This window comes from Stigmatopora nigra, chromosome 7 (genome assembly GCF_051989575.1).
Source record: "Stigmatopora nigra isolate UIUO_SnigA chromosome 7, RoL_Snig_1.1, whole genome shotgun sequence".
Taxonomy (NCBI): Eukaryota; Metazoa; Chordata; class Actinopteri; order Syngnathiformes; family Syngnathidae; genus Stigmatopora; species Stigmatopora nigra.
Window position 1 is genome coordinate 4,563,444 of NC_135514.1, and position 27,659 is coordinate 4,591,102.

Here is a 27,659-nt window from a genome sequence, read left to right on the forward strand (position 1 = left end):
TATATTGGGATAAAGTACCGTTAATTTCAATAAATGTAAAAACTCACGGTAGTGGTAACTTTTATTTTGTCAAGTGATTATTGTTATTCCGTATTGTTTCAGCCAAACATGATGCACTTTACTGCACAAGGAGACGGAGACAATGTTGCCAAATTGAGCGGGTTCCCGCGCAAGTGAGCTATTTTAACACTGAACACTAAAACAGATTTCGGGGCTTTTGGAATGATTTTTATTTACTTAAAACTTGATAGTAATATTTGGATTTGACGCAAAATATTATACAATTTCTCACTCCTATAGCATAGATATTTAATAAAAATCATTTAAGAAAATATATTGTTCATTAAAGTGGAAAATGACACTACGGTGTCAACCATTTCATATACCTACTACCATCTCCCATGATGTGTATCATCAAAACAGCAATTATTTCTTAACAATGTGCATTCATTTATTTTATGGTAATAATATCAAAATTTAGATTGAGATGTATGCGAGAAAAGTATTATCTTTAACGGGAAATTGTCTTTTTGGGATGCTTTAAGTTTAAATTGTACTGGACGATTTTACACTGTGATTAGGCTGGAAACTGTCTTTACAATTTGGCAACCCTAGGCGGAAAAGAAGTATACATGCGGAAAAGGGGGCTGAATGTGAATGCTCCGGTTGGATGTGTTGCTAACCAGCAGTGTCGCATGGGATCCGTCATTCCTCCGCCTTTGGGTATCAGATGATGAGGATCTCATTGTTAAGGATTTGCATATGCCACTGCCGAAATATGTAGAATCTCAGCCATTGTCTGCTTGTCAAGAGAGCTAAATGTTGTGAAGTAGGTGTCGGGCCCTTCCTCTCCATCCTTTTAGCAACCTGTTAGCAAACATTGCTTGTTGTAAGCCCATTTTACCCATCGAACCGGGTTCATGTTTGAATGACACTTCTCGCCCACAAAGCAATGACGGTAAGCAATATGTCATAATTTGAACGTGTTAGTTTTTTTGTGTGCATTCATAAAACGAAGTGAGTCAAAACAGATGGCGCTGATATGCTGCACTACTACAATCGATACATGTTTTCCTTTATAACCTTTTCACATTGCAAACTGCGTGTCGGCTGTACAGTTGCCTGATCCTTGTTGGGTTGTCGTTGACATGTGCTTTAATGACAACAATGTCATGAATTATGGGTTATTTATATGCTATCAATTATATTATCAATAGTAGTCAAGATCAGAAATTGTCATTTGTTCACCCATGAACATATATACCTACTTAAAATACTGTGTACTGTTCAGTACACATGTTACACTTATTTGACTGCACATGATGGAACGTGTTCCCGGTAAACGAACTATGGCATATTTACTATGGTCATGTGTACTTAGAAATTGAACTCGGTGGTATTTCCCATTTTTGCCAGCAGAGGTCGCTCTTGGAATATTTTTAACTAAGTACTCAGTACTTAGTACTCAGTACACCTTCCACTGTTGCAGTACTTAGTACTGCAACAGTGGAAGGTGGCCATTCATTCATTTTCTGAACCGCTTTATCCCCAGTAGGGCCGCGGGGGGTGCTGGAGCCAATCCCAGCTGACTTCGGCCAGAGGCACAAGGAGACGGACAATCATGCACACTCACACCCATACGTAGGAGTAATTTAGAGAGTTCAATCAGGCTATTGTGCATGTTTTTGGAATGTGGGAGGAAACCCACGCAGGCCCGGGGAGAACATGCAAACACCACACAGATGGACATGACCTAGATTTGAACCCAGGAACCCAGAGCTGTGAGGCCGATGCGCTAGCCACTCGCCCCACCCCCTTTTCAAGTATTTGGTTTAATTTAGTGGTCACTCGTTGTTTCACCTGTTATTTATTTTCATGTTTCCCGGCAGATGAGCTCTTCCACTTCTGATTTTGTTTAGACCTGCCTTCAGCCTAATCCATACCTGTCAACCTTGGCCAATTGCTCCCCTTATTGATGATTGTAATTCCCCTTATTCAGTTATAATAAACCACACGTGCGTTCACAAATACGGATCAAGTACACGGAAGGGAGACTTCACTTGAGTCTTTTAGTGGGTAGTATCGGTGTTGTTCTATATCTCATATTCGCAATGTTGTTTTAACGCCCAGGTCTCCCTTTAATATAATGTGATGTGTTATTGTTCCTTATATGGCTTGGGCGCAGGTGTGATGGATAGGTCTGCCAAGTGTTTGACACTAGCACAATAGCCACCTAGGAGAATGAATACAGAGGAAGTGGAGCTGCTAAGTGACTCCAAGTACAGGAACTATGTGGCAGCGGTGGATAAAGCCCTTAAGAACTTTGAGTACTCAAGTGAGTGGGCAGACCTCATCTCTGCTTTGGGCAAGCTCAACAAGGTAATGCTCTAACTTTGCAATATTTGCCTGATGCTTAAAACACAAACATCTACAGTGGTACCTTGAGATATGAGCTTAATTTGTTCTGGGACTGAGTTCTAATGTCGATATTCTCGTAACTCCAACAAACGTTGAAATAAACACTGAAAAAAATGCAACGCTCTGCCCAATGCTTGTAGATATCTGTTATACACGAAAGAGATACATCAAAACAAAGAAACACTAAAATCATAAACAGCCTCTCATGTCTTGGCCACCTGGCTTTCTTGTATCTCGAAATGTGTCTCGTATCTCCAGATAATCATTTGCTCGAAATTTTACTCGTATCTCGAATTGCTCATATCTCGAGGTGCTCGTATGTCGAGGTAACACTGTATAGGATCTTTCATGAAGAACAAAAAGCCATCAATAGTCACATATTTCTTTAAATTGACTTACAGTTACAATATTATCTACACTATAAGGCAAAACCAAAATACAATTTTCTCAAAAGCAGGCAGTGCCCTTTATAATCTGATGTACCTTATAAAATGATCAATATTGGTTAATCATTTGATGCAATTCCTTTTAGCACAACTACATCCAATAGATGTATAACACAACCCAATGCTTCTACTACTACTACTCACAACTATTGTGTCTTATTTTAAAAACTTATATTTGAAACACATTTTAAGATAGGCCATTCATTTAAGGTGTGTCTTATAGTATGGAAAATACAGTACTTTTAAAGTGACTGGTAGGATAATAAGGCTTTAATCTTGTGTTGTCTTTTCTTGACAAACATTTACTTGTCCTGTCAGGTATTGCAAAACAATGCAAAATATCAAGTGGTTCCCAAGAAGTTGACAATAGGCAAACGGCTGGCTCAATGCCTCCATCCTGCCCTGCCCAGTGGAGTCCATCGTAAGGCCTTGGAGACCTACGAGATTATATTTAAGATCATTGGACCCAAGAGGCTCGCCAAAGACCTGTTTCTTTATAGGTAATTGTAGGTTTGACATTTTTTGTTGAAATTACACTGGACACGCATACTGACTAACATCCTCTTCTACACGGCAGTTCTGGGCTTTTCCCTTTACTCTCTAATGCTGCCATGTCCGTAAAGCCTGTGTTGCTGGGCCTTTATGAGACTTACTACTTGCCTCTGGGGAAGACACTAAAGCCTGGATTACAGGGACTCCTCACTGGAGTTCTTCCTGGCCTTGAGGAAGGATCAGAGTTCTATGACAGGTGCGAAAGCAATGGGTGCATGAATGAATATTGCAATAACTTTTGAAATCACATTTTAATTTCCTTTGATTTTAATGTTATTATTTATACTAAACTGAATACTAAAGAATGAATCCATTTGCAATATGTTTTACTCCACTATAGACATTTTACTGCTAATTTTGAGGGGAATTAGCATGGTTTTCAGCATTTCTACTTCCAAAGCTATCTTCCTGGAAAAGACATATGGTTTAGGATAGTTGTTTAGATATGGGGTCACGGTTGGGGGTGCTTTGCAAAAATTGGGACACAGCTAATGCCTAATAAATGTGTTAATTTACATAGGAATTACAGTTTTACCTTTTGGTGGTATAGTTCATATGACAGTTTCTTGTGTAATTACCACTTGATGTTTTGCTACAGAACCAACAACCTTTTGGAAAAGGTAGCAGCAGCAGTGGAGCAGTCGGCATTCTACAGTGCCTTATGGGGTAGTATTTTGACTAGCCCCGCTGTGCGTCTTCCTGGGGTCTCCTTTGTTCTGCTGCACCTCAACCGCAAGCTCTCCATGGAGGATCAGCTCTACGTTATGGGCAGTGACATCGAACTCATGGTGTGGACTCAGTTCTGTGGAACATCTCATGACACTTATTTGTAACAATATTTTTTAAAATAATGTTTGTCTGTTTAATGTTTATTTTGAAGCAGTTCGAATGAGTGGTAGTAAACATTCTGTTTGTCCTCATGTTGTCAACATGTGATCAGTTTTAACTGATTATAGACATGAATGTCGTCATTCTGTGTACTAGAATGTTCGTTTTTTAATTACTGTAACAATATAGTGATGTGCCACACAACCTTTTGTAGAAAAAAAAACAGTTTGACTTATATCAGCGTTAGTGAGAAAATTTGTGTCAATCAATAATAAGTAATAAATCTTGCCTCTCCTTAATATGCCCATGCCTCAGGTGGAAGCTGTCAGTACGTCAGTTCAGGACTCAAGTGTGCTAGTGCAGAGAAGCACTTTGGATTTAATCCTTTTCTGCTTCCCTTTCCACATGAGCCAGGTAAGTGGAGCAGTCAATGTCATCTGGATGGAAACTTGGGAAACACATTTATGAACCGTGCATATTCACAGAAATGTTATTCTTATAAACACTTGTACAAAATATAGGATTTCTCAACATGGTTTTGTCCATGCATTTTTGCAAAGCTATAAACGCTAACACATGTTAGATGAGGGAAAGTTGGTGGTATATTAGGTTATATTGGTACTTCATTATAGAGGTTATATTGGTACTTCATTATAGATTAAATGTTTTTTTTTTCTATGACAGTAATACCCCATATTGGCAATGATTTATGAGACAATATTTCCCCCACTAAAATTTGTTATCTCAACATGTTTTGTCACAAATCTTTGACCTGTTCTGCCCAGGCTACTCGCCCTGACATGATACGGATCCTGTCTGCTGCTTTGCATGTGGTTTTGAGGAGAGACATGTCTTTGAACCGTAGACTCTACGCATGGCTACTTGGTACGCAAGTCACAAAGATATTAGCCATTACACCATTGTTAACATAAGACAAACCATTTTTGTATATAAAACTGACTTACACAGTGTTTTTACAGGCATGTGTCAGGAAAAGCAATTTCTTATATTCATACATACATTCATTTTTTCCATTTTAAGAGATATAAATGTCGTTGTGAAGTAATATTTTTGTTTTTTTTCATTTGCAACTCACTTCGGATACAAATGCGGGTAAGTGTACATACTATGAACTTAAAAAAAAAGTTTTTAATTTATTTTCAAGTTATACCCAATCCAAAATGACAACCACATCCATATACAGTTTTGGTCAAAAGTTTACATACACTGGTGGTGGTCTCTTGAGTTTCCAGTTATTTCTACAACACTGATATTTCTCTGATAGAGTGATTGGAACATATACTTCTTTGTCCCAAAAAACATTCATGAAGTTGGGTTCTTTTCTGACTTTATTATGGGTGTACAGAAAAAAAAGTGATCAAATCTGCCCTATGTGGGTCAGTTTTGGCCCGCAGCCCGCATCTTGACATCTGGATTGGACCGGAGTTTTCACCATCATAATGACCTTGATGATCATTTTGGAAACACACTCATACACAAATGTGTGTTCACTTCATATGGGCTTTTTGTCCTTTTTTGTAGGTTTGGACAATAATGGGGTGAAAACAGGTCCCCGCAGCGCTACACAGAGCAACCCAGAAGAGCACGCTAGCCACTATTTCAACACCTTCTCAAAAGACATGCTTGTTCAGGTGGGACTTTTGCATTTTGAGTGTTGATTAAAATGTGTAATTGAAGAGTTTTTTTGTGTGTGTCATAAGGGATGCCATTCATTTTGCCAGATTTGTCTTTATGATCTGTTTTTGTTGTTTATTTTTTTATCAGTTATTTTTGGTACATTCTTCCATCTCTTTAAAGAGCTCATCTCCAGCATTCCACATCCTCTTGGGGATTTTGTATGTTATGCTTCATCTTGCTTCTTTAGTGGCAGCCAATTCTTTGAAGTTCAATCTCTGTCCTTAAACCCGGTCCCGCCATGTGCTCTTTTTTTAGCACTCTCGGGGTTAAAACGCAGAGAGCACATCGAAACCTGAAGGCAAATGTAGTTTTAGAAGTGATTTTTTTTAATCATTTATTTGTGCCATCTGTTCAGAGGTAGCTATTAGAACTTTATCCATCAGGGACGATGGTGGCACTACAGGGACTTTTTTGTTGTTGTTGCAGGCTTCAGTTTATGTGACAGACAGAGCGTGAAATACAGGAGAAAAACAAAATGAAAGAAGGGGTGGAACGAATGTGAAATTTGTTCTGCCAAATTTGAAAACAAAGCTCGGGGGTTTCTGTCAAACTTGTCATATGTCTCCTTTTTGCTACGTTGTGTTTTCAGGCAATGGTGGGAATATTGCAAGGCAAAGCGCGAGGCGGAGAGGAGGAAAGCATTCTAATGCATGACCTCAAGCCATTTCGCATCCTTATCAGTCTACTTGATAAACCAGAACTTGGTAGTAATACGTTAATGCCCTATCAGAAAGTTAGTGGTGAAAATATTCTGCTTTCTTAGTGTCTCGTTTGGTTCTGTTCTAAGGGCCAGCAATCTTAGAGGACATTCTCATCGAAGTGTTTCGAACGCTTCACACACAGTGCAAAACTGAGTTGGACCTCCAAAACCAGTGTTCCTTCAGCAAGGACCAAACACACCTTAGCAGGTTAGTCAAATCAGGCAATTGACATTTTGACCTGCTTTCTCATATTTAAATTGCATCTCTGTCAACGTATACGTTTTTCCCGTGTTTTATGTTTTTTTATCAATTCAAATTGAGTACACCATATAGCAACTTTTGTACAGCAAAAAAACTTTTTTTTAATTAGTTTTTTAAAAAATTGATCTCGTTTTACCCATTTCAGCTCCAATCCAGATTGCCTTGGTCACTGGTAGCAGAGGAAAACAGCATTGTCGATTGCTAATATTGTCATGCCACAATCATGACGTGTGCACGCACATCAGTCATGTCTGCCTTTTCAGTATACAGTAATACCTTACATACGAGTGTCCCAACATATAATACATTTGAGATACATGTAAAATTCCGAGCAAATATCTGCCTCGAGATACGAGACAAATTTTGGGATTTGAGCATACAAGACAGCCAGGTGGCCGAGACGCGTCTTTCTCGCCGCATCTCCTTCGTGTAAAGATATCTATGAGCATTGGGCGAAGTATTGCACTTTTCCGTTTTTGTTGTTGTTGTGTTATTCAGTGCAGAATTAAGGGGGAAAGGGGTCCAATGCAAGCAGCTGCAAAGAAGGGTAGTGCAAAGAAAATGCATATGATTACAATCGATATTAAGCATGAAATAATCGATATATGGCGACATCTTGAATTTTGTGCATACAAACAATTAGAGTTTTAAGTGTGGCCTTTGTGAGTAAATATGTGCCGTGTTGTTTGTATATATATATTTTTGTCAACCACTTAATATGGGTAATTGGCCAAGGTTGACAGGTATGAAATAATCTAAATGTTGCCCTTCTTAATTCCTTTTTAGCAAACTTCGGGAGAACAAGAAGACAGCAGAACTGATTAAAACGGCCAATCTCCTGTTCAACTCTTTTGAGCCATTCTACATGTGGGACTACATTGCTCGTTGGTTTGAAGAGTGCTGCAGGTTTGTAGGTTTATCATGCATGCATGATGATATTTCTGTGAGGGTATCAAATTTTTGCTAGAAATTATTTACCAGATCTTTTATCCATGTCTCACAGACTTGTAGAGGATTGCATGATTACCGGTAATTTTCATGTTAAAGGAGGTCAACCTGCAGATTTTTGTTTTAATATAATAAATGAATGTTTGAATGTATTCAAATGTTAAATTGATTTTTTTTAATTAATCAGTTTGCTTAAATTTGAAATTTGTTTGAAATATAGACGGGCTTTTGAAAAATAATTCAGGCCAATGCAAAAAAGGCGTAATAATCAAGGTTTTGTGCCATATTAAGATATATCGAAATTGTAAAATCGCATTAACAGTAATCCATCGAGAGATATCAACATGGCTTCTTTTGTAGGAGAACACTGAATGTGCCAACAAATAATCCAAAACATGCTGGGAGTTCATACACCCCAGACCTCTCGTTGGTGGAGTTTTGTCAGCTAGTTGATTTCCTGCTGGATGTTGTTTCCTTGGTAAGTTTACTTTATCTTTCCAACAGTACTCATTTTTCTCATTTTATTCTTGCCATATTTGCAAATCATAACATAATCTGTTCTAAATTCTTCTTTCCTTGTTTATGCCCTTTATTACAACACTTAATTATGAAGATTTTTACTCTTTTAAAATTTGATTATTTACATTCTCTGTATTTTTAACTCAAGTTAAATTTCCCTTAAAGGAGAAATTTTGTGTATTGACTCTTTTATGGCCCTGCTCGTTTTTGTGCATTGACATTCCTTTCTTTCCTTGCTCTCCTTAAGCTCTTGATCGATTCCTCACTTTCTCTTTCACCCATTTAGCTCATTCTCATCATTTATACAGTTTGCCTAGCTTGGTATTATAAATATATTTTTTGTCACAGGATATTACTGCCAGTTTTAATGTCTATGCCTCCACTTTTATTTTTTAGGTGTTCAACCCCCCCCCCCCCCCCCCACACACACACACACACACACACACAAGTGCAAACATACTTGTGTGATTACTCCCCAACCAACCTACATTGTACATGGCCTATTTGTAAACTAATGCTCACTTTTATATAGCATATTTGTAAACTAATGCTCAGTTTACAAAATCTCCTTGAAAGTACTATATTTCCAATACCAACTGTTGGAAATCCTTGTTTCTTTTACCCTTTCTTAAGAGTGTGTACATATGTTTTGGACTCTGGCAAGAGAGATGTGTGATTTGTGTGCTATGGCCTGTGTTCCGCTTGCTCCTGTCTGTTCAAACTATTTGCTCTTTCTCCCTGAAGCCCACTAGAAGCATGAGGGTAATCTGCCAGGTAAAGTACTGCTCTTTCCTGCTTTTTCACCTCACATTGCTTCACTGAGGCTACGATAGCATTTCTGCAACATCCCACCAACATCCATTAGGCCTTTGTTTCTGAAACGCTTTACGTGATCTTTTATCAGTAATGGACTGACCACTCTAACCCGACCAAATTAATGTTAAAAAAAAGAATCATAAATACTCATATCGGCTTTATAGAACACAAATGTATTCCTAAAACCTGGTGTGGATCTTGTGAAAATGTGTGTCAGAGCGATCATAATTGCATGCAATTTCAAGCTCTTGTCTTGCTGACATTTTTTTTTTAAATGACACATGGATACAAACAGTAATTTTATATATTCCAACATTTATATTTTTCCCTTTTGTCCATTATATTTCAATTTAATGCCATATAACAAATATTGAAGTATTTTAGGCTGCCAATAACAGTCATATTAATAATATATTTTTCTGTTGATTCTCGTTGGATGAATCAGTTTGATGAAAACATTAAATTCCATGCACAAAAGGCAATCAGTTAGGCGTAAAGAAGTAAAGTCATATTGTATGTGTGGCTAATACTAAAGTGTGACTTAAGTTTTTCTTTTGTTCTTTCAGCCTGTTGTTTTTTGTTCCACTGGCAGATTTTGTAGTGTAAGCAAAAAGTAACTTGTTTGAAAATAGATCTTTTTAAGGGATATATGTTCTAGTTAAAACATGACTAATATTCAAATAATAAGATATTGTGTATGATTGTATAGCAAATACATCGTTGTCACATCTGTCACCTTTTGTTCTAGGAGACGTACATCGAGATCCAAACAGAGCATCTTCCTCAACTCCTGCTGCGCATGGTGGCCGCACTCACAACTCACCTGCCGACACTGATGCTTGGAGAGCTCACTCACTGCCTGCGTCTCTGTTCCAAGATCCTTAGCAAAGTACAGCCACCTTTAGTGTCCCCTTTGGCTCTGTCTACAAGTCCCCAAGTTCAAATTATATCTAGCTCCCATGGAAATTCTTCAGACTCGGCAAAAAATATCAACAGAGATGATAACGTGAGTATAGTCCCAGTGCTTAACCATTTTCAACATAACTGAGTTCATTCCAAACTTGGTCAAGTTTATATGTATGTTTAATGTATAATAAATTATTTTAAGATCCAGTCCTCACAAATACACAGTTGACTTTAAATTATTAAATGATATCTTTATGTTCAGTATAGTATATTAAACACATGAAATATAAGTAAATGGGAAATAATGCCATATGCACTGGTATAAAAACACTTGGGCACCCCTCATTCTCAATTTTCTATATTTTATAAATCATTGGTTTTACCGATGATTGCGCATTTTCCATCTCATTTTTTTGTGTCTGGTTTGAGACTCTTCACTGATTTCTCCGAAATTAGTTCCATGCCAAAAAAACTAAACCTCAGATCAGTTGGTTTTGGGCTTTGATATAATCACCCGACCTACTACATCCATGAGGTAAAATATATGACCACATGTTTGACTACCGGTTCATGCCTAACAATTCTTGTTCTAATGAGTGCATTGTGGCATGATGTAAAGATACAGTCAATGGTTTGGGTTTCACCGACTGAGCTGGGCCCAAAAGGGTTTGGAATAAAGATTATGGTTAAAAAACAGCTGCGTCCAGCTCTCCTCTACTCTCTTTGGAGGTAGAAAAGAAAAAAGATAGCATGTAGTTATCTCCAACAGAGTGGAAAGCATGCTACATAGTACATCGAACAAATAACTGATCCCTCCCCCACCCAGAGGAGCATATGGATGATAGGATACTGTACCTTACCATCTGAGTCCAGGTTCCAAAATATCCCCACTGAATAGATTGAGAAAAATCCCCCGACAGTTTCATGGACCAATCCATCTATTCTCTGTTTTTCTCTTCCTCACTCGTGCCGTGGGTGTGCTGGAGCCTATCCCAACTGACTTGGGGCAAGAGGCATGGTACATCCTAAACTGGTCACCAGCCAGTTACAGATTGAATCCACTCATTGACCAAAAATTTAAAAAACATTTTCTAATTTGTTCCACTGTTCCTGGTGTATGTCTACATCTACCTGAATTCCTCTTGTTAGATCAATTGCTGTGGACGAAAGTTCTTCATAAACACATACATATTCTCCAACAATCCAGCAATAGACATTCCTTCATTGTGCAGCTGAAACACAGTTACTGGAATAAATCATCCATTAATTGAAGGGTCAGTATTTCGACTGTCTGGAGCAAGACTCATAATGGAAGCTTTGCATACCAGCAGCATTCCCCACAGAATCCTCATTGGTTAAACTGTTTTTGCTGAATAGGTGGTAGCAAAAAATTGGACCCACAGCAGCACTGAGGACTGATGTCTTTGAAAATTTTTATTCAGTAATCCCTCAATTATCGCGACTTCACTTATTGCGACTTCACTACTTCACTATTAAAAAAAGTTTTATTTATTATTTTGCTTCAGTGCTGAGTCCTAGTAGCAAGAGTGTCTACCGCTGAATCCACGCTGAAACTCGTAAGCGGAAGCCACTCTTGCAACTAGGACTCAGCACTGAAGTAAAAAAATATATATATTTTCTTTTAAACTTGAACTTCTTGAGATAGTTATAATAGAGGTGAGGCTACTTTGCGATTTTTCGATTATCGCGGCCATGTCTAGTGTACATTAACCACGATGTTTGAGGGATTACTGTATATGAAGTTTTCGTCAATAGGATGGATTTGTTGTTTAACGCAAAAAAATCTTCAATTTGTGGTTTATACATACTATATAGAAATGTGTTACAATTACTGTTATCTACATTGCAACAGTGTGAAAGGTAGAAAGAAATTAAAAGTTTTCTCTTCTCTTGTTTTTTCTTAGATACTTTCTGCACCTCTGGAAACACATGCAAGTGGGCAGGTGTTCAAAAATTTAGAAAATCAACCCAACTGCTCACCTGAAAGTGGCTTCACAGACTTTGTACAATATAATGAGAATGGTCCGGAAACAGAACGACAACTTCACAATCACCTACAAAAAACGGGCATTCGTTCCTCTGGCCCTTCTCAACCTAAACCTGTGGACAAACCAGTCATGCAGTGCTGCTTGGAACACTTTCAGCAATTCCTTTCTCGACTTATTACCTTGTATATAATCTCAAATCAAGTAGAAAAGAACAAGATGGACAGAGGCCTGTTGGTACAATCATCCAGTCTTGTATTAGAGGTCCCCCAACATGGGCATGAGAACCAGCCTGAATCATGCCCAGATTCTGTGATTTTGCAGAAAGAGTGTGTTGCTGCTTTTACTGCTGCCTGCCAACTGTTCTTGGAGTGTTCAAGTTTTCCAGTATACATTGCAGAGGGGAATCTGAAGGCATCACCCGCACAAGAGCAAAACTATGGTAAGCGTCAGCAAGTGTTAACAACACATGATTTGTTCACTGAACTCTCGATATCACTTCAAACCACAACCAAATTCAATACAGTCCTACATCTACTTAGGAAATTAATTGTTTTCAGAACTTTTTTGTGACTCAAAAATGTTTTAAGTAACGGTGTAGTTCATATGTAAATTCTGTTTTTGAATTTGTTCCACGGTCCTACCAACTAAACCCTTTAAAATTGGACAGACAAAGTGTCCTAATTTTGTATGAAAGATAAGAGGAAACATAAAAATGAGAGTAAATTATAAGGAAATCATTGATTAATATCATAAAATAAATGAAGCATATGATAATGTGCCCTGCACAGCTGAAATAGTTTCCTCCGGAGCTTTCATTATGAGACGTAATACCCATGTTTATCCGTCAGATGGCGGCACCAGCCCGTTCTACCACGGCCGAAAGCCATCCACTTTGGATTACATTTTAGACTTTTAGGTGTGCCCCGTGTGTGTGTGTGTCTGTGTGTGAAGATATGTGGCATATTGCATTTGTACAGTTTTTAATTGCTTAATTCGGGGAATTGCAGAGATTAATAAGGGGAACATTTAGCCGAGGTGGACCGATATGTAAGAGAGAATCTTGAAACATGGATAGTGGTTATTGTGAGACAGCCAATTGAATTTAATTGAATGCTTTTATTGTCTGCCATTAGATGAGATAGAATGAGAGCTATGAAATGAGAGTCCAGTAGAGGTTAGCGAGATTTCTAATGTTAAGAGTCAATATAGCCGTGACAATATTTTCAAAATAAAATAACAGAGGAGGAAATACATTTACTTTTTGGAGGATTTCGTAACTTGGATCTTTTTCGCATCTTGAGTCACTCATTAGTATATAAAAAATTCGTAACCTGAAAATGCCGTACTTAGAGGCATTCTTAAGTAGAGGTGTGACTGTATAAGGTTGATCTTGTTTATCAGTTTTGAACAACTCTGCCAACTCTGGAAGTAATAAAAATCCCTTTGCGCTAATGCACCTGTCAATGTAGGGAAAAAAACATGTTTCACCTTATGTTATCTGTCAAGGTAAAAAAAAAAGTTTGATTTACAGTCAGGAATATAGGGCTGGTGTGTGTGCCATACAAAGAAAAATATACTTGATTAGTGAGGAAATGTCATTTTGTAATGACAACTTAAGTAAATAGTATATATTTTTTGTATATTTCCAGACGGTGAGCAGGGCTGTCTGCCAGTGTGGCTGCAGACACTAATGGATGCCTCCTGCCAGGCGAGCAACTTTTGTCTGCAAGGAGTGGCCATTTCTTTGCTAATGGATCTTGTGGGGCTCACTCAGTCTGTGGCCATGGTGACAGCTGAAAGCGTAGCATCCAGTTGCGGTTCGGAGGCCGTCCAGCCCATGAGTCCAAGCCAAGGTCGAGTGGCTGTTGTTATCAGGCCTCCACTCACTCAGGGAATTCTTAAGTACATCGCAAACAAGACAGATTTCTTCAAGGTAGGAATCAAATTTGAGCTGCCATTTGTCTTTCCCCACAATGTTGTAATGTCTCTTTACTCTTCCTGTGGCAAGAATGTGGCTCTAATCCTGTGGGATCAATTGAGTGAAGGAACGCCACAACACCATCAACGTAGTGTAGAGCTCTTTTATCAGCTCCACAACCTTGTACCTTCTTCCAGCATATGTGAAGATGTGATCAGTCAGCAGCTCATGCACCGTGACAAGGTCAGAGTGCTGCAAGTCATTCTCAACTAAACACTGTGTCTCAATGAGAGCCATACTGAAGTTAAATTTCTTTCAGAGAGTTCGGCTTGAAGCCCATGTGAAATTTTCTGTGCTGTGGCATTTGACACAGGACTTAAACATGACCAAATCGTCTCCATTTAATCGTACCTTTGACAGGTTAGTCACAATGCAGTTTTTCTTTGCAGATTCTTTGCTATTTATGTTCTATTAAGCTTTGTCTTTTGGCTTTATTTATTTAACCCTACAGGTCTCTTTTTATCATGCTAGACAGCCTAAGTTATTGGGATCCGTGTACTAGTTCAGTTGGCCGGGCTTGGCTTAATCAGGTCCTTCAGCGTCATGACATTGCCCGGGTACTAGAGCCTCTCCTTCTTCTTCTACTGCACCCAAAGACCCATAGAGTTTCCATTCAAAAAGTAAAAACCCAGCGCCACTGGACCAATGCCTTTCCTGACCTTGTTGAGCAAGAACCATCAGAACCTATAGACACCAGAGACTCTGGCTTCTCTGAAAGTAAGTAGATTTGTTGAAGTTTATTAGATTTTCGACAAGATCTTGAATATGAAATATTATGTCGGTAAGACCAATTATCAACCATTTATTTCCTCAATTGCGTGTTTTGTCTAATGTTTTATCATATTTTTTCTTTCTGTTATTAGACATCAGTCATATGCAAAGGGACCACATGACACAGGGAGATTTCACAACCCTTGAAGTCGGTGACATGGAGCCTTTTTGTCTTACTGTGAACCCTCTTAGTGACAGTCTGTCTATACTGAGTCTGAGCAGTGAGAATCTACAACTTACTGGTAGATTTCAGTCTGATGAGCAGCAGGAAGATCCTCATTCTTCTCAATCAACTGATCCTCACTCATCTCCAGTGGGAAATGAAAGCTTTGATGAGCCAGAGGTTGTTAACAACACATTCAACAGTTCAGAACAGCAGCAAGCTTCATCAGATAGTATGTCTGATGATTCGTTAGACGAGACTGTTCTCTCTCTTGTGAATGAACTTATAGAAAATGTTCTGAGTTTAGTAGCCGAGGAGTCTCTCGACGCGCCAACTCAGTCCGATGACTGGCCTCATTCAGACACGGAGAGTACTTCCTCAGAAACGTCTACTGGCCCCCAACTGGACTGTGGACCTCTTCATTGCTCCAACCAACAGACTCTGCCAGAGATGTTGGCCGAAGGAACACTGGAGTTCCTTGGCGTCGCTTCAACTGATGTAGTTGCCGAGGAGAAACACAAAGAAGGCATCACTCGTCATAGTTCCTCACCTTCCATTGTCACATTGCCTGAAAACTTAGATTTGGCTATTTCAGATCAGCACCTGCAGGTGGATAACACTCAAGCACGCAAGCGTAGTCATAGCAGCACTCAGCTCACTCTTAAAGGCAAAATCATGGTGAAGCTGACTGACAAATCCACGGGGGCTAAGCCCAAGACTAAAAAGTCCAAAAGGAAGGAGGAGGAAAGACAGAGAAAGGCAGCAAGCCAGGCTGAAAGAACGGCACCCCCCAGTATATTTTTTGGAGATAGCCTCGATCTTGAGAACTGGTACAGCTGTGGAGAAGGTGAAGTTTCAGAAATTGAAAGTGACTTTAGCTCACCCAGTGGATGTTCAGATGTGAATGTTGGAAGTCTTAGTGTCGCAGGACGAAGGCCATCTTCCTCCCAACCTCGCTTCAATATCCATCCTTTATATCAGCATGTTCTTTTATATCTCCAATTGTATGACTCGTCCAGAACACTGCACGCACTTTCAGCAATTGCTGCCATGCTAAGGTCTTCGCCCTCAGGGTTTGTAAGTGCTATATCAACTACTAGCATTAATAACACCTATACCCCACAGCTATCTTTGCTCCAAAACCTCCTAGCTCGTCACAGGGTTTCTGTCATGGGTAAAGACTTTTACTGCCCCATCCCGCAGGACTCCCACTCACACTCTTTCCGCAGTGCCATGTACCTGGAAATTATTATATCACTATGTCTGTATTTCTTAAGAAGCTTCTACTCTGCTCATGTAAAGGCAGCCCCTCAAGACCTGGCTGGAAACCGGGCCATGCAGCTGACCAGTATCGAGGTCCTAACTCTTCTTTTCAGTGAACTGGTCAAAGTCACTGGGGGATCAGCAAAGGGATTTGCTAGTTTCATCTATGATGTCCTATCTAAGTGTAAGGTTCAGAAGGTAGTTCTGCATTGCCTGCTTTCCTCTATATTCAGTGCTCAGAAATGGCATGACCACCAATCAGCCGGTATAAACGTGTCCGCAGTGGAGGAAGGTCTGTCAGAGGACAGTGTTATCAACTTTTCAGAAGATCAGATGGACAGTTGTAGTGCAGTCCAGTCCCAATTATTAAGACTGCTTCAGAGCCTAGTTGTACTCGAGCACAGAGTTTTGGTGCCACCGGAAGAAGGAGGAGAACCTAATGCAGTCCCTGTAGGAAGTATTGGAGCAGGTAGCAGCGCAGGAACTGGGTTCGAGGTCTTAGGTGGTGAGGTGGAACATGTCAACCCTCAGCAGCCAATGACATCACTACAATACCTTAATGGACAGCCGATCACTGCACAGGGCATGTTTTTGTGTGCCGTGATCAGAGCTCTGCATCAACACCACGTTTGTAAAATGCATCCTCAGTGGATTGGACTTATCACAGCCACCTTGCCATATATGAGGAGGATTCTAAGAAGGGTGGTTGCCTCAGTCACCCTGCAGCTTTGCAGGAACTTGGACAATCTTCTTCACCAGTACCGCTTTGAGACTGGGATTACTGACATCAGGTAAAAACAATTATTCAATGCATATTGCAGATATTTATAATTCTGACATTATTTTAGTCACAAAACAATCTCAAATATCTTCACAGCATATAAAAATAGTTCATTAGTTATAAAGCATTTATTTTGACAATCATACATTTTGCAGTCAAAATTGACTTAGATTTTCACATGTGAAGTTAAGTTTTCAACACCAGGTAGCACTCTGTACCATTATTTATCGCACTTGAGTATATATATCGCACAAGGCAAAGTATACATAATGAAGAGGAAAGATATATGTCATACCGGAGTATAAGTTGCATTTTTGGGAGGACATTTTTTAAACTTTAATTTTTTTTCAGAAAACAAGGACATGTTAAAGTAACAATAGTCAAATGGAGACCAACAGTTTAAATGGGCTTCTGTAACATAACAGCTTTTCAGATATCTATAGCCTTAAAAAACATAACTGGCTGTCGGTGATAATGAAAAATAAAAAAAACATAAGTTGCATGTGTATTTGTCGCAGGCCCAGCCAAACTATGGAAAAAGTGCAGTTTATAATCTGGAAAGTGCGGTATTTATATTTTTTACTTCAATGGCTTCAATTGTAATTGTTCTCCTTTGCAGACCCCAGTGGATGGCTCTTTGTATTCCTCCGGACTTGTTCCTGACAGTACTAGAAGGGATTACTGCAATTATACACTACTGCCTGCTTGATCCTACTTCCCAGTATCACCAGGTGAGGGTACTGTAGACCACATATTAAAAGTACAGCACAGACCCTCCCACCAACAACATTGTTTTTGCCAAATTTATGCAAAATATTATTTTTAGTGTCTTTCTAATTTCACTATCTTATGAATATCAATATACTGTATGCTAGATTTAGATTTTTTTTTGTTAAGTATGAATAATATTGCTGAGTCTCTTACTAATCACCTTCAGCTACAAGTCAGTGTTGACCAGAAGCACTTGGCTGAGGCTCGATCAGGTATCCTGTCCATTCTTCACACCATCATGTCTTCCGTCACACTATTGTGGAGTGTCCTCCACCATGCTGACAGCTCTGAAAAGCCAGCTGCTGCTTCTGCCGCTTCCACCTCCAACATCAATCTGGGCTCCACTAAGGTACATAAAAGTACAATGTATTTTGGCATAGCCTTACTGTATTTGTAAGCTAACGACATACAATTTTCGGCCCTACAGTATTCCAACAATACAAGTTAGAGGTGATCAAACACATAATTAGTTAAAGCTGTTATAAGCAACCATTCTGATATTAAATGCTCTTTAAAAAAAAATTCTTATTTTTATTTTTTAAATTATTATCTCTGCTTGCTACTTTAGTCAAGTTAATCAAACCTTTTGTATCTTACTTGGCATATACTGCCAAATTTACAATGACACGATACGGCAACATTTGATCTTGTGTATAAAATCCTGTATCCTAGTGCAAATATTTCTGATATGATTGTCAGAAATTTCTCACTTCTATATCACCTTCAGAAAATTCGTCAGCAAATTCTGGAGCTGCTTGGCCCAATTTCCATGAACCATGGTGCTCATTTCATGGCAGCCATTGCCTATGTTTGGAATGAAAGAAAACAGATCAAGACTCCTGTCAGAAATAAGGTGGGGTGATGCCTGCCTTTCCCTTTTCACACATTTTTAGGGGTGGGTGAAGTCTTCATTTTATGAGTCACCAGTAAGTCTCAGGTCTTTGGCCTCCAGTCAGAAGTCAAGACTGAGTCCCATTTCATTTTGCACATCCTACAAATTGAGTTTTGAGTCATGAATGATAAAATGTTTAAAAAATATCTCTAACATCTAACAAAAGAAAAGTACTCTGTATATATGTGACAGTTACACGACCTTTGTTTTTTGTTTTTGTGAATGATTCTTAGGTGATTCCTATAGCTAGTGATGAACAACTGCTGCTGGTTGAGCTGGTTCGTTCAGTGAGTGCCATGCGGACTGAAACCGTCATGCACACAGTCAAAGAAGTTCTGAAGCAGCCACCAGCCATTGCAAAGAACAAGGTTTATTTTGTACAACTTTGTTATGAACTTGTTTTTAATATCTTCATACATTTTTCATCCCAACTATATTGAATTCTGCTTGGTGATTGAAAAGCAACTCCTAATTTTTAAGTATTTTTAATTTACTTCTGAAGTGTAGTTCTGACAACAAATGAAGTATACCAGTGGGTTTTATGACAAATTTGATATGGGCTAGAGCTTTATTCATGATCTGAAAAGAAAAAAACATGATTTCATTTCCATACATGTTGGAACATACCTAAAATAGTTAGAGAAATATTATAACACAAATTGTACTTATATATGCATGTCTATGTTAAATATGAGTAATTTAATATCAGTATTTTAAAATGACACTTCTCTATCACCCTGTACTTTTAATCAATCAGTTATTTATAGGCAACGTTTTTATAAAATGTTTCATGTTAATTATCACATTTACTATTCAGTTCATACATTGCCATTCAATATGTTTCTGTCGTCTTTGTAGAAACATCTTTCTTTGGAAGTTTGCATGCTGCAGTTCTTCTATGCATATGTACAGAGGTGAGTTCTTTGTATATATATATATATCTATATATCTATATAAAAACATCAACATTTTCTGCCTATAAAAACTGCACAACTTAACTACATTCTTTCCTTTTCCCCACAGGATTCCTGTATCTACTTTAGTGGATAGCTGGCCTTCTCTGTTAGCTCTGCTAAAGGACTCTGTGCAGTTAGGCTTGCCTGCACCAGGACAGTTTTTAATACTTGGGTTGGTTTCACATTCTTCACTCCAGTTTTAATCATCATTATCGTATTTTCTGCACTAAAACGTGCATAGGAATAAGGCACACTTTCAATAGATCACCTATTTTGAAACTATTTCCACATATAAGACCAATACTTATCCATAGATGAGCTGCATGAAATTGTAGGGTGCACTATCTGATTTTGAGAAAATTTACATCTTTTGGGAAGGCTTGACAGTAATAGAAAAATAGGACACTTTTTTTTTTACCCCAGTACTTGTACAATATCCTATTTTTCTATTATTGTCAAGCCGTCTGGTTATGACAAATTTGTTAATTTTATAAGAAACTTTATCAGATATGTTAGCTGTTACTTTGGTTAACTGTTTTATGTTTTACATATTCCCATTAATCCTCTATTTTTTAGTGTTCTGAATGAATTCATTTTGAAGAATCCCAATCTGGAAAATAAAAAGGACCAGCGAGAGCTCCAGGTAATTGTTTTGGTTCCTCCAACAATGAGTATTTTTTCGTGTTGGTGTTCTTTTGTTGTTGTTGTTGTTTTGTTTACTTTTTTATTTAATTTAAATTATTTTCAATGATGTTCACAGGATGTAACACATAAAGTGGTGGAAGCCATTGGGACAATAGCAGGCTCTTCTTTGGAGCAAACTACATGGCTGCGTAGGAACCTGGAGGTGAAGGCCTCTCCTCAGATAGTTGTAGATGAAGCTAACTCTGAAGCAGATGTTGAAGGTATGTTTCTAGCAATTATGAGAGTGTCACACTAAGCGATCAGCCATTTTTCTTGTAAAATTCTAGTTTTCTTTACTGCTCATCGCAGTTAAAACAACTTTGAAATGTGCCCTATTTTTCAGATTTTAAGGCACACCACTAATGAATGATCAATGTATGTCTTGAGCATTTTATTTCAGTAGTAGAATGGACTTAGGCTCCAACAAAATAGGCTTGATGTCATTAGTCACAACCAGAAACGATATACATGTCAACCTATAGTTTAAAAAAGATGAATGTGAACTATTAGTATTATTGTATCAAGTAAATACAACATATTATACTTTTCTTACAAGAAGGTACACTTAAAACACTTTTTATGCTCCCCATCACGATAAAAATAAAAAGTCTATCATTAATTATAACGATAACTCTCACATATTTATTTTCATATTTGACTTTGTGTGTGTGCTGTTTTATTTTTGTAGATTTAATGCTAACAGTTATGGAGGCCTCCAGTTTCACCCCATCTGTCTACAGTGTCCATGCCCTCACACTGCTGGCAGAGGTAAAACATCCGTGTGTATGTGATTCTGCCCCACCCCCACCTACACAACTGTTGATTTTTAGGCTGGTGGTTCATAGCTAATCACGAAAGGTTTTAGTTTTATCATTCATATTTGGTATATTTACTGTTTACCAGCAATATTTTGTAATGGTCCCCTCATTTAATTTGATCTCGTTTGTATAAGAGTAATATCTGCCCAGCATCACTTATTATTTTGTAGTATGTTTGCGCAAGTGGTTTTCAAAACTTATCGAAGTTACCCTTAAAAAATAACTTATTGTAGACCAACATTAAAATCTATAAATCCTCATGAAAAGATTAGTTTTCCTTAAACTTTTATATTGAATATTATTTTTAGGCAAACTGTTTGCACATTACACTGTGCATAAATCTAGGTATAAATCTATAATTGCACATTAATTGTAGGAGAAATGTAGCAGTCTCTTTCTGGACATGACCCCAAACTGAATAAAGGTTTGTTTACAATCAGTCCATCAATAGCATAACATAAGTAGACTATTTTAATACAATACATTTGCACTTGTAAAAGTCAGTTAGATTTACTAAACTACTGAATTACTCTAAGCTGATAAATAGCTTTCACTCAATTTATATTACCCATTTATTCTAAGAAACAAAAGCCCTCCGCTGTTGGCACAGGAAATGTGGGACACATCAGTAATTGTTGCTAAGACGGCTATAAGTCTAACCTGTTAGGTGCTCTGAAGTGAGTCTGACAAACCATCCATCCAGCAATAGAAAAGAGCAAATGCATCAAGTTCAGTTTCTTATCACAGGTTTTTATTCCTGCTCCTGTTTATGCAAAAATGAACTCACTCTCTATACTCCACTGTGTCAAGATAATGCTGCAGTGCAATTTTTTTAACACTGGCGGCTGCCACTGCAATGTTACCTTTTTAGAACGTGATTTAAATCAGCTGAATGTGTAGATCAAATCATCCTTAGGTAGACTGGCTCGGTTCTGCAGAGTTTACAACACAACTAGGCTGATGTAATTGTGCAGTTTTAGACTGATAGAAATGCATTGGTAATTTTGCAGGTCCTGGCTCACTTGCTGGACATGGTGTTCTACAGTGATGAAAAGGAGCGCGTCATACCATTGCTGGTTAATATAATGCATTACGTAGTTCCTTACTTGCGCAACCACAGGTGAGTTTAAGTATGTTGGTGTGTGCATTCATATTTTGAATGAAGGATACTTGTCTGTTCGATGTTTTTACTTACCACATTAACCACTAGGTTCATTCAATGAGTAAAAATAACCTATAATGTTACAATACAATACAGTATATTCCAGATATACATATGAGGGTTTTGCACATAATGAATAATCTATGTTTTACTGAATAAGACATGTTGATAATGTGACCCTTTCCAATGAATTTAAGTGTTTTTTTTTTTTTTTTGGGATACCCTTGTCAGCGCTCACAATGCTCCAAGCTACCGGGCATGCATCCAGCTTTTGAGCAGTCTAAGTGGGTACCAGTACACACGTCGGGCTTGGAAGAAGGAGGCCTTTGACCTCTTTATGGATCATACCTTCTTTCAGATGGACTCATCCTGTGTCAGCCAGTGAGTAAAAGCATTTCTTTTTTTGCTCCATCATGTTTAGATTCAGACTATTCATCATCACAAACATCAATTAAAAAATGTCTTAAATGTCTTTATGTAATTAAGAAATAATTAAAATGGGCACTTTTCTGTTGTTGTTTTTTCCCCGGAAAGCTATCACTTAAGTAGAATTGCAACAGACACAAGTGAAGTAGTCCGATTCTGAATTGCTTGTGTATTTTATATTTGTGAACATTTGTTTTTGTGTGTTTTTCAGTTGGAGGGCAATTATTGACCATTTGATGACACACGACAAGACCACATTCAGAGACCTTATGAGTATGCTTTCTTTTATAATGTGACAGTATACACTTCAAAAACACATCTGTGACAAACTTAACCTTTACCTAAATACCACACACAAGGATCAGATTGGTTTTGTACATTAGGTTATGTCTCAGAGTCACTCTTTGTAAAATGTCAGCTTGTATGTATCCACTTTTCCTTTTAGCGTAGCTTTATTTACATAATAAATGTACTTGTTGTATGTTTCTTACAAATTCTTAACAGAGTAATAACAGGTATTAGCAAGGCATTTTTTGTGTTAGTTAAATGAATTACAACGATATTTCCCAATTTAGGTTATAATAAAAATTGTATATATTGACATGTATCAATCTACATCCTTTCCAGCCCGCGTGGCTGTCGCACAGAGCAGTTCCCTCAGTCTGTTCACAAACAGAGATGCTGAGCTGGAACAGAGGGCCATGTTACTCAAACGCCTGGCCTTTACCATTTACAGCAGCGAAGTAGACCAGTACCAAAAATATCTCCCGGACATACAAGGTAAAGAAGATTTCTAGTGAGGCAACTATTAATTGTGCCAGCCTGTTATTTTTTTATTTTGTTTGTATGCATATCTTTCTGTGGTCACTTAGAACGTCTAGTGGAGAGCCTACGTCTGCCTCAGGTGCCCATCCTCCATGCTCAGGTGTTCCTGTTCTTCAGGGTGCTGTTGTTGCGCATGTCACCTCAACACCTTACTTCATTATGGCCCACAATGATCACTGAACTGGTGAGCTTTCATAACTACCCCAAACATTTTTGATCAATATATTTGTCGCTGGTCCTTTTCATGACCCAAATACCTTTCATTTTAGGTTCAGGTGTTTTTGTTGATGGAGCAAGAGCTGACAGCGGATGAGGACATATCACGGTACTTTAGTTGCTACTTGTCACTGTCCGTCAATGTATGTATTCTAAAGGCCGAATATATCCGGACCTGAATTAATTCTTTTTGAGAGACTTCATAATCAAAGGATTTTTTTCTTAGTGTCGCTGAATTCAGATTTCCTTTGTTTTTCTTTTTATTTTTTTTTTAAGCTTGGATGCCATTTTATTAGATTTGTATAAATAACAATCTGCATTAGAGCTGCCCAGAATATCATTTTTAAGCTATATAGTTGGTGCTTTTGAGTTTCTGCAAAAGTTTAATTCTCATTAATATCCAGCTTTTAGAACCAATCACAAAATTCAATATTTAAATTTAAACTTTGCTTATTCACTTATTTGACACACCTGCTTTAGTGGGGTTCCGTACAACTGTACACAAAGTGGTGTGTTTCAATTAGGAGGCAAGCTTTTGTGAGCAATTGCGGATTACAAATTGCTTTTTCTACTCTAATAAAGCTTTCACACACACATAGTACATCATAAAGGTGATTGTGGTCTTGCCTGTGTCCAGAGGCGACACAGATGAGAAAGAGACAGGACAAATTTAACAAGGATCAGGCAAGCAGGCCAACTTTTGCCATCTAGCAACCCTTAGTAAAGTGCCTCTCGTCCAGTGGGTCATCGAACAGCTTCAGGATGTTAGAGGTCATGGAAACATGTGAAAAGACATGAACTGGTCATGCCACAAAAATATTGTACTAAACCACAGAATAAGCAGTTGTATAGATTTATATCATGCTTTATGTTTTCTAAACTACATGCTTAATGCAGAAAAAAAATTAGAACCAAGTGACAACCTACAGACAGGTTTGTTTTCTCACTGCTGAAAATGCTTAGCGCTCCTATTAGTGGGCATGGAAGAATAACAAAGTGTGGGTAGTTTCTTAATAAGGTTTGGTGTCACAGCGCGACCAATTCCAAAACCAAACCTTTTCATAACGAATTCCCATGGAACCGATTTTGCAGTGCCTTTTTGACCATTCTCATGCATAAAAATAATGACAACTGTTCGAAAAATAAATCTAGTCCCGCTTCAGTAAAACTACTTCATCCACAGGATCAACTCACTATTCTATCTGGCTGGTATAGATGGTCAGTGCAAATGGAATTTTTTATCTTCATTCTGTCCTAAAATGATGTGTTTGAGCTGAGATTTCACTGTGATGTCATAACAGCTGATAACTAACACTTTTTGACCATCCTCAGGACATCTGGGCCATCTGTGGCTGGATTAGAAACCACGTATTCTGGAGGGAATGGGTTTTCAACATCCTACAATAGCCAACGCTGGCTCAACTTGTATCTGTCAGCTTGCAAGCTCCTGGACTTGGCCTTGTCCCTGCCACCTGAAAGCTTGCCTCAGTTCCAAATGTCAGTACTTTCCCAGCCTTTTTCGATAATAGGTTTTCCCGACTTTAGAATTTGGGGAAAACAATCACAAATTGCTTCCATTTTTGGGGATTTTGGGTGTCCAGTTTCAAGCAGGTAGTTAAGGCATCTAAGGGGGTCTTGCTTTTTGTCAACCACATTGAAATCTAACCACAGTTTAATGAATCCTGTATCACAGCTAAAGCACTGCCTTCTTCTAGAAGTCAGCTGGGATGAAAAAGTAACTAAGGACGACAAACTATTGATTTTCAGTTTCCTCGAAAGAGTAGCTCAAATCATAAGATAATCAATTTTTTTCCATCTTGTTGTCATATTCATACATGATAGCGCGACCATTAGAAAAAATATGTCCAAGTTAACGATTTTTGACAACCAATGCTTTAAAACATCAGTCCCCTGCTTCTAATATTATAGTTTCATTATGTTGCTGTCTTTATTTTTCCCAGGTACCGTTGGGCCTTTATCCCTGAAGCTTCAGATGATTCTGGAATGGAGGTGAGACGACAAGGAACTCATCAGCGGGAGTTTAAACCGTATGTGGTTCGACTAGCTAAACTGCTGAGGAAACGAGCTAAGGTACTACATCCTCCTATTTTTACAAAAACTTGTTGAATGAGTGTTATGCAAATGACCAAAGGGAGTTTCATTGTTTCCCAGTAAATGTCCAAAGTTTAATTGAAGCAGAAATATATTTCTATTGTATCATATTACCTTAACTCCAAAAAAATGAAAGCCATATACATAGTTTGTTACAAAAATCGATGTAACTGATTCTGACAGAAAAATCAAGACGATGATTGCTTGACTCGGGTCCTTTCCTGGGAGCCTGGCCACCTGATGCTAACCCTCTATGTAATCCGGAGCATGGAACAGCTACTTCCTTTCTTCAACCTGCTCAGTCAGGTATTTACCAGTAAGGCCAGCAGCCGCTCAGGCCCTGCTTACGCCTACAACCATGTCGTTGGCTCCCTTCCTGGCCAAAAGGACGGCCACAAACTGGAAAGCCAGAAGGTGTTTTGGAGCCGAGCTCGACAAAACATCGAGGAAATGGTCGAGAAAGACTTTTTAGAAGGGCTAATAAAGACATGAGGGTACAGGGGATTCAAACATTCTTATCAGCACTAGTGAAAAACATCACATTGTATAACAGCAAAAAGGGAATACAACTGAGAGAAAAAAATAATTTGTACATTTTTTGGTATTTATATTTATTTTACATTTCCAAAGTTGTTTCGTTTTAATGATTTGTACAAACAGAAGCCCTGATGGCTAAGTTTTAATATTCCATGTTAGTCCTAGGACTAGGAAAGATGTTGTCATTCCATATTGGTGAGACTAAATAAAGACTTCTTACAGAAAGGGTCTCACACCCTATGTTGCTGTCCTTTGACTTGCACATTAGTGATGCTTGGCTGGGTTCCAAACTGCAAGTGAAACGTTCCTCAAATCCACAATTTTACACCTTATTTGTACTTCAACTAAAACATAAATTCTCTATTTGTGAATACGACTTAAAAAAGAAATATTCTAGTTGAACCTATAGCATACCCTTGTAGCACTTTTTGTTCACAAAGGGTTTGCAAATTTAGTATCTTCGCCAATGTATATGTACATGTATGTAAACTTTTTAAACAATCCAATAAAACAGTGATGGAGGAATCATGACTTTTAAGAAACGATGAAGGAATTTTCATTTCTTTGAAATTACATCCTTCAAACAGTGTCTTCCTCTACGAATCCATTCTTAAAATGTGCTATTGAAATTCTTCATTTGCTGCTCCAACCTCAAATCTTGAAAACTGTGACCTTCACCCTGAATTCACCGTGGTTACCCTAAAAAAAGAGTGTTTACTTACTGAAAATTGCTTTCTTGTAGTGCTGTCACTTGTGCATGTGTGCCAATATGCACTTCTAAAATTCCTGATTTCACCCTGTGTATGTGTGCTATGGTCATGCATTATAAAGTGGGCATCTCTTACTCTCAAGGTCACCTTACAAAATGAAAAACATGAAATATACATACAATACAGTAGTAATGACTGACAAATGCTTTTGGGGGTACAAAAAATGGTGAATTGTGTTAGAAAGTGCTTTCTTATTAAAAGAAGAAATAAACATGCACTTCCTTACTGTAGTAAGACTTGATGAGAACCAAAGCTATATTAAGTATTATGGGAGAAAATATACGAGCATCATAAACCAAAATTCTTTAATACAATATGACAGCAACTGTGTGATTAGTTTATACTTGGAAGGTGACAGCTATATATGTAATCTGACCTGTTATCATGTAAGAAACAGTTCTTGTAAAAAAAATGTAAAATATGTCATAATTT

The 27,659-nt window shown here is 38.1% G+C and overlaps 1 protein-coding gene across 3 annotated transcripts; it reads left to right on the forward strand.

The window, feature by feature from the left end:
• The first annotated feature begins 627 nt into the window (after positions 1-627).
• Positions 628-26,999, forward strand: dop1a (DOP1 leucine zipper like protein A). 3 transcript variants are annotated; one of them, XM_077720639.1, is made up of 38 exons: positions 628-958; positions 2,186-2,379; positions 3,183-3,364; positions 3,442-3,612; positions 4,015-4,204; positions 4,560-4,658; positions 5,030-5,129; positions 5,787-5,896; positions 6,532-6,646; positions 6,730-6,850; positions 7,691-7,810; positions 8,213-8,330; positions 9,116-9,145; positions 9,936-10,193; positions 12,019-12,541; positions 13,752-14,035; positions 14,111-14,263; positions 14,340-14,440; positions 14,532-14,797; positions 14,944-17,068; positions 17,678-17,789; positions 17,996-18,178; positions 18,557-18,682; positions 18,955-19,089; positions 19,580-19,635; positions 19,745-19,849; positions 20,254-20,320; positions 20,438-20,582; positions 21,050-21,129; positions 22,190-22,299; positions 22,573-22,722; positions 22,979-23,040; positions 23,395-23,547; positions 23,640-23,776; positions 23,862-23,917; positions 25,141-25,305; positions 25,770-25,899; positions 26,104-26,999. In XM_077720639.1, exons 2-38 carry the CDS (start codon positions 2,242-2,244, stop codon positions 26,410-26,412), a joined length of 7,485 nt encoding a protein of 2,494 aa, XP_077576765.1. In that variant the 5' UTR covers positions 628-958; positions 2,186-2,241; the 3' UTR covers positions 26,413-26,999. The 3 variants fall into 3 exon arrangements, with proteins under 3 accessions (XP_077576765.1, XP_077576767.1, XP_077576768.1); XM_077720641.1 differs by having other exon boundaries at positions 5,814-5,896; XM_077720642.1 differs by lacking the exon at positions 9,116-9,145.
• The last annotated feature ends 660 nt before the right edge of the window (positions 27,000-27,659 follow it).

What these genes read in the sequence shown, in the direction of transcription:
- dop1a (XM_077720639.1), top strand. Translation starts at nt 2,242, where the DNA reads ATGAATACAGAGGAAGTGGAGCTGCTAAGTGACTCCAAGTACAGGAAC. An exon ending in CGCACAAGAGCAAAACTATG is followed by an intron (nt 12,542 to 13,751) that starts GTAAGCGTCAGC and finishes GTATATTTCCAG; the next exon opens with ACGGTGAGCAGGGCTGTCTG. An exon ending in CTCTGAAGCAGATGTTGAAG is followed by an intron (nt 20,583 to 21,049) that starts GTATGTTTCTAG and finishes TTATTTTTGTAG; the next exon opens with ATTTAATGCTAACAGTTATG.